The sequence below is a fragment of the Diabrotica undecimpunctata genome, unplaced genomic scaffold (genome assembly GCF_040954645.1).
Source record: "Diabrotica undecimpunctata isolate CICGRU unplaced genomic scaffold, icDiaUnde3 ctg00003484.1, whole genome shotgun sequence".
In the NCBI taxonomy this organism is placed as follows: domain Eukaryota; kingdom Metazoa; phylum Arthropoda; class Insecta; order Coleoptera; family Chrysomelidae; genus Diabrotica; species Diabrotica undecimpunctata.
Window position 1 is genome coordinate 1 of NW_027314674.1, and position 10,894 is coordinate 10,894.

Consider the following 10,894-nt stretch of genomic DNA (forward strand, 5'->3'; position numbering starts at 1 on the left):
CGCGCTATCTCAGAGTTGAAAATTTACTTACACAAGTAAACACATCAGCAGATGTGTCTCAACTTTCACCTGGTGCTGCAGTCGTAGATTGGTCGCGCCTAAAATTTACGGATACACTCATACACAAACATGTTCTTCTTCTTTAAGTTCCATCTTCTATCGAAGGTTGGAAATCATCATGGCCATGCTGACTCTGTTGACTGTATTCGTATGTGTTCTATGGTTCCATGGGTCGAGTATGAATAAATGTATGTATATAAATTTCTAATGCACAGAATCCAATAACCCCGATAACTTATATTATTATGCTTTCAATTGGAGTTCTGTTTTTTTCCAAAAAAAATTTATTTTTTTAACCATAACTTTATTATTTTTTACAAGTTTTTACAAGAGGTACAAGGCTATTTATATTTAATCCTTTCAAAACCTCAAGTTTCAAGACATAGTGACCTTAAAAGGGTTTGTAAAGGTAGTTTTTGCATGTTAGTACAAGATTTAATTCTTAATATCTCACTCAATTTTTGCCGTACAAAAAATTTTCGCAAATCAAATTCTTCGAAATTAAAAAAACTACTTTATTTATTTTATTTATAATCTTTTTTTGTATCTCTATTGCCAATCTTTCTATTTTGAAGAAAAGGGCATTTTAACCAAACTACAAAAATTAGTTATTCACTTTTAATTCCAGTTTTTTAAAACTTATTATTTAGAAATCAGTCAAACTTCAAAACATAAGTAAAGAAGTTTGAACAAGGCCAACGACTAATTTGGACAAGGATGGGGGGTTGCTTCTGCTCACTTTCTAGCTGTAAAAAATAGGGTATGACTTTGTTTTCATCATAAGTCACTAAATTTTTGTGCTAGAAACTTTTTTTCGAAACACCAAAATTTAGCATTCGACGAAGAAGAGCAAACCTATAATTAAGTATAGCTTGGTTATTATTCATCATCATTAAGCTGTATGCGTCCACTTCTGAACATAGGTCTCCCTCAGCTCTTTCCATCTGTCTCTATCTTGTGCGGCTTGCATCCAGTTATTGCTGAAACGCTTCTGCTCGTCATTCCATCTAGGTCGTGGGCGGGGTCTGCTCTGTATTGCTTCTTGTCTTGGTCTCCACTCGACAATACGTTTTGTTCGGTTGTCTGATAATCTGGTGACGTGTCCTGCCCAATTCCATTTTAGCGACGCGATTTTTTCGATGCCGTCTGTTGTTTTTGTTCTACGACGTATTTCTTCGTTTGTGATTCGGTCTCTCAGGGAGATACCCAACATCTGGCGCTCCATAGCCGTCTGAGTCACGCGAATCTTATTCACTGCCTTTTTGTGAGTGTTAATGTAACTCCATAAGTGAGTACAGGTAACACACATTGGTCAAAGATTTTCCTTTTGTAGATCCGATTTAAATACATAGTTTAATTTACCAAACGCTGTTCAGGCTAATCCTATGCGACGTGGGAGCTCACATGTCTGGTTATCTCTGCCCAACCGAATTTCATGTCTTAAGTACTTATACGATGTAGTCTGCACAATATCCCTTTCATCAACAGCAAGATTTCGAATTAGCACCAGATTAGTCATTATTTGCATCTTGTTCATATTAATCTTTAGTTCGACCTCCAAGGAAGCGTGATATAATTTTTCAAACACTATTAATGCAGCATCCATATGATCGGCTATAAGGACGATGTTATCTGCAAATCTCAAATGACTGAGCTTCTCTCCACTTATGTTGATACCACGCTCGTTCAGATGTGCCTTCTTACAAGTATGTTCTAAAAGCGTCGTGAATAGCTATGGAGAGACTGTGTCTCCTTGCCGAACTCCTCACTGTATACAGAATTTATTTGTTACTTGTTCAGATAGTCTTACGTTAGCTGTGGCATTTTGCTAAATATATTTGATTATAAGGGGAAAAGACAGTTAAGATTTGATTTACGCGCTATCTCAGAGTGTATCTGCCTTATACGTATTTCGCCCTAATAGGGCTCTTAAGAGACGGCTATTCATAGTCGCTCTGAACGTGAAAATAAATCTTTTCTGTCTTAGAAAGCAACTCTTACATGGCTTCGTATAGACGCAAATAGCGACATCTGATATTAAAATCCGTAAACTAATTTTCGAAACCAAATTCAGATTTTTTGCTTTAATCTGTGCCTTCTAAGAATTGCAAGGCAAAACAGACGTTGATAAAGATGTTATTAGAGAAATGGGGAATCTAAAAATTGCATTCCACAACATATCTCCTCAACTAAGCAAAAATCCTTAACGAATTGGTTTCTAGTACTCGTACAGAGTATATCGGAATAAAAGGTACAAGACAGTTAAGATTTGATTTCACGTACAGTGCGTCTGTGTATCCGCCTTATACGTATTTCGCCCTAATAGGGCTCTTCAGAGACGGCTATTCATAGTCGCAATCTCTAATAACATCTTTATCAACGTCTGTTTTGCCTTGCAATTCTTAGAAGGCACAGATTAAAGCAAAAATCTGAATTTGGTTTCGAAAATTAGTTTACGGATTTTAATATTTAATTATGTTAGTGTAGCGATAGTCTATTCAGCATTCTGTCAATACTTTTAGCATTTTCTGATGGCTTATGGTATCGAATAGTTTCTCGTAGTCGACAAATATCACTGCCAATGGTTTGCTGTATTCTGCAGACTTCTCTATCAGGTTCTTTATCACTAGTAAGTGGTCGTTAGTGCTTTATCCCTATCTAAATCCAGCTTGTTCTCTAGGGTGATAGAATTCTAATTTAGCGTCCAGCCTTTTTTTTGATAATTTTTGTGAAAAGTTTATATATGTGTGAAAGCAAACTGATAGCACGGTAGTTTTTTTAAATCTGTTGTGTCCTCTTGCTTGTTTAATAAAATAATGACTGCATTGTTCCATTGAGAAGGAGTTTTTCCTTTGTAGATACAATTGGTGAAAAGCTTGGCCAAAGCCTGGATAATTTTATTTCCACCTAGTTTGATACCTTCTATCACTACTCCGTCATCACCAGGGGATTTGTTATTTTTCATTTCTAAAATTGATGTTTTGATTTCGCATGGAGTTATTTCTGGCATTAATTCTGATCCCTGGTTTGTGATTTTGGGCAGGGGCTGATCTTGCCTTTAGTCGGTGCTTTCATATACTTCGCGTTAAAATTATTTGATAACCTCAATAACCTCAAGGATTTTGGTTCTATCAGTGGTAATGCTTCCATCTCTTTTTATTTTGTACATAATTTTGTTGCCTGTGTTGTTCGTATTTCGCCTCAAAACTTTTAAACTTTTGTTTTCTTGAATTATTTTAATTATGTTTCTTGTATTGTTTTCTCTTACGTCTTTTCGGATTAACCGGTGGATATCTTTATTTAATTTCTTTATTCTTGTATAGTTGGAGTCATATTTTTCCATCAGCTGTCTTCTTTTACCTATTAGCTCTTTGGTATTTTGGTTTAGTTTTTCTTTATGGGCGAGAACGGTCGAGCAGCACTCTCTTTCCGTTTCTTTTAGAGCCTTTGTGATATCTTCCATTTCATCTTGCAAGTCTTGTATATGTCTGGTTAGTGTATATTCATACAGGTCGTTGTTTTCTGAGGGAATCCGTTCGGTTATTATAAATTTAAAAAAATTAAAATAAATCTATTTTGTTTATTTTTTTAAAAGGTACATTTTTGTCGATTACAGTTTTTTTTGATAAATCGGATAAATTTTGAGTTATTAGCAGAAAACTGATTAAAACATGGATTTTTTCGACATATAAAACTAAAAACCTCGATAGCGAATAAATCGAAAACTGGTAATTTTATCAAAACAGTAGATACAACATTTTTTGCTTAGAATTAATTTTTCTACCAATGTTTGTGGTCAAAATTTCCACCCCCCGAGATGGAGTGGCAACTACCCCCATGGTAAAATTGCCTTTCGGCATCATATAGATTTTGATCCTTGGACTATCCACTCCTTATTCTCAAATTTTGAATCTTTTCCTCCTAAAAAATTGTGAGGGAAAAACCTTCGTTTCCTGACGCGCTATCTCAGAGTCACCACTCTCTAATTAGCTCTGTAGAGCTCATCATCCCTCAAAACAGAGGGAGATTATATTCATTTTTGTATCCAAATGTACATGTAAGAAGGTTTTTATAATTTATTATTAATTATAAAAAATGTTTTAGGGATTTGGAAGATCCTATTTGGCCAGTATATAAAAGTACTGCTCATACCGCTATCATAAATTCCATTGACGGTGTGGCGGGAACAAGTTCTGGATGTGGTGCACCAGAAATAGTGACGGGCTCTAGAGATGGTATGAATTAAAAAGCTTTGCAATATAGGTGAAAATATACCAGAGATGTTGTTAGGTGGTACAAATAAAAATCTCTAAGAATTTTTCTCAAATATTTTTTAATTTGTCCTCAGATTATTTTGACCTCCATGAGTTTAACACTTCCTGCAGATATTTCAATTGAGGCATCGGGAGGACAAGGACGATAAGTGGCATTTTTGAAGTTTTTGAGTTGAGTGTAGAGTCGTGTTAGACATGTACATTTTTGTATATTCTGCTGTGTATTACTTTTAAAACCATCTTAATTAAATTACTCATCAGGTTAATTATTCTGTAGTCTTCGCATGTTTTTTATATAGTTACGAAGATCGAATTTAACGAGCATTGTGTAATTTACCAGTTTTAAAGCTTTTGTTAAAACGACAATATAAGCTAAGTGTGTTTATCTTTCTTTTTTACTATGGTTTGAACCATTTTGAACATTCAGGAGGTACAAGAACTTTGGAGTCATGGAAAGTACTGAGAGGATTGAAACAAAACTCAAAAGAACAAATTAAATTGGGAAATATACAGGACAAAGAATGGAAGGACTATTACAAGAAACTGTTAACAGAACAAAGACCACAATTCATTGGAAAAGAAAACAGACGAAGACGAAGCAGATCCCCACAACAAGAAATAGAAATAACAGATAGGAAAATTTGATTGCCATAAAAGCAATCAAAAATAGAAAAGCACCGGGACCTGGAGACATCTCACCTGAGCTTATAAAATACGGATCAAAAAAATTACACCGGATGATACAATCGATATTTCAGAAAGCCATAAATGGAGAACAGCTCCCAAAGGAATGGACGGAGGCATATATGACATCTATATTTAAGAAAAGAGATAGAAAACGGTGCGAAAACTACAGAGGAATAAGCGTAATATCATCAATAGGAAGATTATATGGGAAGATACTGCGAGAAAAGATGGAGCAAGCGATAAAAGGCAAAATCGGGGAGGATCAAACAGGCTTCACGGCAGGAAGATCATGCATATACCACATATACACACTGGAACAACTGTTGGAAAAGAAAAAAGCAAAAAATAGAGAGATACATTTGGTATTTGTGGACCTGAGAAAGGCGTATAGGTACAAATTAGAAATACAGACGGAACTCATAGAAGCTGCAAAAGCTCTGTATAAAGAAAATAAAGTGTCCATTAAAATGGGAACAAGAATCATAGGAGACTTCACCACAACAAAAGGGCTGCAGGGTTGTTCCACATCTCAAACCCTATTCAAAATATACTTAGAGAAAGCCCTGACTACATGGAAAAGAAAATGCGAAGGTATGGGAGTACCGGTACGGAACGAATACCTATATACGTTAAGCTTTGCAGACGATCAAGTAGTTATTGCACAAGACCAAGACGACCTCAGCTACATGATGAAGAAACTACAAGAAGAATATACCAAGGCTGGCCTAGATATTAACCTCGCGAAAACAGAGTACCTATCTACAAGTGAAGAAGACATAGAAGATCTACAGATTGATGACAACGTAACAATCAAAGAAAAGGATAAATTCAAATACTTGGGGTTTATAATCACGAAAAAGGCAACAACAGAGGAAGAAATTACACAAAGATTAGGACAAACAAGAACAGCAATCCGACAACTTAACTCAGTATGGTGAGATAGACACCTAAATATGGAGACAAAAAACACAAATTTATAAAACATTAGTGCGAAGTATTATGCCATATGGGGCTGAAAGTTGGATCATAAACAAGAAAAACAGCAGTAAGATAGTAGCAACAGAGATGGAATGCCTGCGAAGATGCTGCAGAGTAACAAGAATGGATAAAGAGAATAACCGAATGGAGCCCCATAGGAAGGAGGAAAAGAGGACAACCCCGAAAATCCTGGAGGAACGAAGTAGACGACGCCATGAGTAAGAGAGGCCTAAACGATGGAGAATGGGATAACAGAGAGAGATGGAAACGGTTGAGCGAGAGAAGGCAGTGAATACTGTAGAATCCCTGAATATATATACATGTTTCTAGAGTTATTTTGAAAGTTGTATTTGTCCCTTTGAGGTTTGTATTAGGCACATTCTAGTAATATGTGTTGGACCGTTAAGGAGCCATCACAATGTTTACAACGATATATATATATATATATATATATATATATATATATATATATATATATATATATATATATATATATATATATATATATATATATATATATATATGAACCATTTTTGTTTTTTAGAGAGGTTTAGCATATTGTTATTTTGTTTGGAATCTTTCTTAAACCAATCTTCTCATAGGTCAAGTGTCGAGTTTACCTCGTCCCTAGAAAAAGGACTAGGTTGTGATCTTAATTTTGTTTTACTTTCATTTAGTACGAAATTCTGTCATTTCCATTGGCACGTTTTAACTTTTGTATCTAAATATTCCCCCTCCTAGATCTATAGACTCACGTCCCAAAGCTCACAGTTGTGTCCTTCAAAACACCTGATCGCCGGCTTGCAAGGTGAACATTCTTCTACCTAGAACTCTTTTTTCTCTTTTTTAATCCCCCACTTCCCATCCAGACAAGTATCGTTACAACTGTCCATATTAAAGTGATGTAAAATATGCTAAAACGAATAATTAAAAATAACATTAAGTTCCATATAATCGAGTACGTGAGTAATACGAAAACTACTAAATGATCAAAAATATATTCTTTTATTTATAATCAATTTATTTGTGTTTACAGGTACCGTTATGGTGTGGGATGTAAGACAAAAAGATACTCCTGTAGCTAAATTCGTGCCATCAACAGAAGCGCCTGCAAGAGATTGTTGGTCAGTAGCATTTGGCAACTCATACAATAATGAAGAAAGGGTTGTTGCTGCGGGATACGATAACGGAGATATTAAACTGTTCGATCTTAAAACTATGTCATTGCGTTGGTCTAAGTGTCTTAAAAATGGTGTAAGTATAATGTACATAGTAGCCATATCTTCTTCGCCTCCTCTTCCTGTAATTCTTGCTTCCAGAAAATAACATACACTATAAAATAAAGTTGTACAGTAGGCGGTTCTGCAGACTATACAGTAATTATATTATTTATTAATTATTTTAATTACACGAGTTATTTTAATAAATACGTGGTAAATCTTTTGATTATTCAAATAAACAGCTAATTCAAATTAACAAAAAAAAAAAAAAATTAAAAATTACATAAAACCGTTGTTAGTTAATATCCTTAAATATATTTTAAAAAATTAAAAAAGTTTACCTACAAACGTTATACAAAAGTCATACAAACCGTATAACGGAACTTCCCCGTCACGTAAATGGACTCTTCCAACTGTTATAACTGTTACCAACCTTAGCAAAACGCTTCTAAATAGGCTATTTCGTGATACTACTTTCGTGACGCCGTGTCGTGGCACTCGCCTCAGCATTTTACTGTAGAGAAAAAGTAATACAACGTCAGTATATAAGCTTCGCTTCAAAAACGCGATAAAAAATAGCCAGAAAACTACAGAAGTATAAACTTGTTAAATCTTTATTATCATCATCAACATGTGGGCGTTCACTGCTAGACATAGGTCTCCCTCAGATCTTTTCATGTGTCTCTCTCCATCCATCTGCATCCAGTTACTGCTAACACGCTTCAGATCGTCAGTCCGCCTGGTTGGTGAGCGGCTTCTGCTTTTTAGTACTTCTTGTCTTAGATTCCACTCGAAAATACGTTTTGTCCATCGGCGCTCAGATAATCTAGTAACGTGTTCTATCCAATTCCGTTTTAGCGATGTGATTTTTTCGATAGCTTCTGCTGTTTTTGTTCTATGACGTATTTCTTCGTTTTGGATTCGGTCTCTCAAATAAACACCTAACATCTGGTACTTCATAGTCCTCTGAGTCAAACGAATATTGTTTACTATCTTTTCCCGTAATCTTTTTTATCTTTTTTTGTAAGTGTTAATGTTTTCGCTCCATAAGTGAGCATAGGTAACGCACACTGGTCAAAGATTTTAGTTGCCGAACTAAAATTCGGCAAGAACGGATAAATTAGAGGATAACCTTAGTACAACAAGTTTTCTACTGGATAATCGTGTAAAGATACAGTATTCATTATAAACCAAATTAGCGAGAAATCATTAGAGCCTAATATACTAGTGTTTCTATGTCTCATCGACTCAAAAAACTATTCGACAGAGTCAGACTCAAAGATTTCTTTTGTTTGATAGAGAAGTTCACTTGGATATAATACAAACTATTGAAGACATGTACGAAAACTACATAAATACCTACATAGGCAATGGAATACGTCAAAAGAACTCATTAATCTCTATGCTCTCTAATGTAATCGTCGATGAAGTCATCAAAAGTGACAACAAAGGTAGAGGATACAGAATGGACAATAAATAAATCAGAATACTCTATTATGTAGACAACACAATATTGATAACCCAAGGTGAAGGCACTCTACAATGGCTAGTTCGTATATTCAATACAAAAGCAAAAGTATTTAAGCGGCTATATTCTACAAACTTTTAGGTTGTACAAAAAAAAAACATCTGTAAAGATTATTGTAAAATCTGCATATCTAAAATCATTCAAACGTTCTTCGTTTATCAAAACGAACTCGCGAAAACTGAGCATCGAGGTCGTGTACGACAAGCACGGGCTTGATGGCTAGGCCTATCGATCGCCCAGTCGGCAAGGAGACCAAAACTTGTTTTGCCAATTGACGACTGTGTGACCGAGCACACAACAGCCGAACAGGGGGCCGACAGTTTGCTGTCGACCCCCTGATCGGACACACATTTTTCTAGGGTCACAGAGCCCAAAGTAAAGCCATAATAAACTCAGTAAAGTAAATAGGGAGAAAAGCTACACTAAGCTACCCCTACAGATAGGTGGCCTAACTACAAGTCATGGAAAACGGAGGGTGTTTCTTTTCCCAAATCGCCCGACGTAACAGTTCAAGCCTCCTCTGCGTATGTCAGACGTAGAGGAGGGGTGGTGGAAAAACCTGGGGGTCAGATAGGTACCGAGCCAAAATGACTTGCTCTTTTGGAACGAGACCGGTCTGATCTTCGGACATGGGGGGTCCCACTGTCCAGCAGTGGTACACTCATGTTCCATAGGGGTTGGGATGAACTCATGTGTGTGTGTGTGTTTATCAAAACGCTTTCATCGATGTCTTCCAGGGCTGCTTTAAATAACTTTTTACAGTTGATAATTATAAGGTAATTATCCTAAAATCTTTGCAATCGATGTGAGTGGTCAGTGCTTCTTTATATAGATATTATTTTATCGTATTCTATTATATGCTTCCTGGTAGTTGATGAAATATGTCATAGTTCTGCAGCGTTTTAACAGAACTTGTGTACTAAAAAGTGTTTCCTTTTTACCTAAAACATCCCTAAAACCAAACCGTGCGTGTATTAGTTGCTCTTCGCATTTTCTATAGATTCTGTTATAAATTACTTTTGAAAAATTTTTGAGTAAATAAACTAGTAGCTAAAAGCTAATGCTTTTATATTCCTTACACTTTTTTGCTTTAGGTTTCTTCGGTAGAGTAACAAATTTCTTGTAGTTTTGCTTTAGATAATAATATTCCTTTTTATTTCTTTACAGGTAGTTGGAATTCAATTTGATCGAAAAAATATTACCATGAATAAACTGGTCGCAACAACATTGGAATCTAAGATATTCTGTTATGATGTTAAGACTAAACACCATAAGAAAGGATTTGCTTGCGTGACAGAGAAAGCTCACTCTTCCACAGTGTGGACCGTTAAGCATTTGCCTCAAAATAGAGATATATTTATGACGACAGGTGGGGCTGGCAGTTTATGCTTATGGAAATAGTAAGTATCAAGTCATGTCTTATTTTTTTTTCAAACTTGTTCACAGTGTCCCTCCATTGCCGTCCTTCATTTTATCGATCTAAGTGTATTTTCCGCTTGTAATTCTTTTTATTTGATACTATTTAGTATTTGATTTTGAAGTGCCATTTTCTAATTACATATTTTGGTTAAGACACATCGAAAAGTATTTAACATTTTTAACTGAGATTTAACATAAACTATTTAAATTTAAATTCACAGTGCCGAACATAAAATTAGGATCACCCCGTAATTTTAAGGTATTTTAGAAATTTTGATTTGTTTAGGTTGTAACATAGTTGACTAAGGGCCAGCGCCCACGGCGCAACAAACTGTTTTAAAACGACGATCAGAAACCGATTGCCCTAGCAATTTTTTGTGGTCTCGGCAGCGTTAAAGCTAGGACATTCACTCACGAGGAAATCCGGCTTAAAACTAGTTTCCAATTAGTCTAAAACCGTTTTCATTCGAGCCTCCTCCCGTAGTCATAGTTGCGCTGCAATTTGTTGTAGTATGTTGTAACCATCCTGCAAGGAAAAATATTTGGGAAAACGAGGTCCAGGAAGAAGAAGAATATCTTCTTTAAAAAACCTCAGAATCTGGTTCAATACAACATCTGTGCAGCTTTTCCGCGCTGCTGCAGATAAGATAAAGATTGCCATGATGATCGCCAACATTCGTAACTGATAGGCACATCAAGAAGAAGAAGAATACTCTGAGATAGCGCGT

At 35.6% G+C, this 10,894-nt stretch overlaps 1 protein-coding gene across 1 annotated transcript; it reads left to right on the forward strand.

Moving 5' to 3' along the window:
* Positions 1 to 4,164: 4,164 nt before the first annotated feature.
* Positions 4,165 to 10,147, forward strand: LOC140432275 (dynein axonemal assembly factor 10-like; the record flags this gene model as incomplete). The annotated part of the gene is made up of 3 exons (XM_072520087.1): positions 4,165 to 4,295; positions 7,036 to 7,253; positions 9,915 to 10,147. Coding segments are annotated over 3 exons (582 nt in total), but the record flags the coding sequence as incomplete, so codon positions are not given.
* Between the last annotated feature and the right edge of the window lie 747 nt (positions 10,148 to 10,894).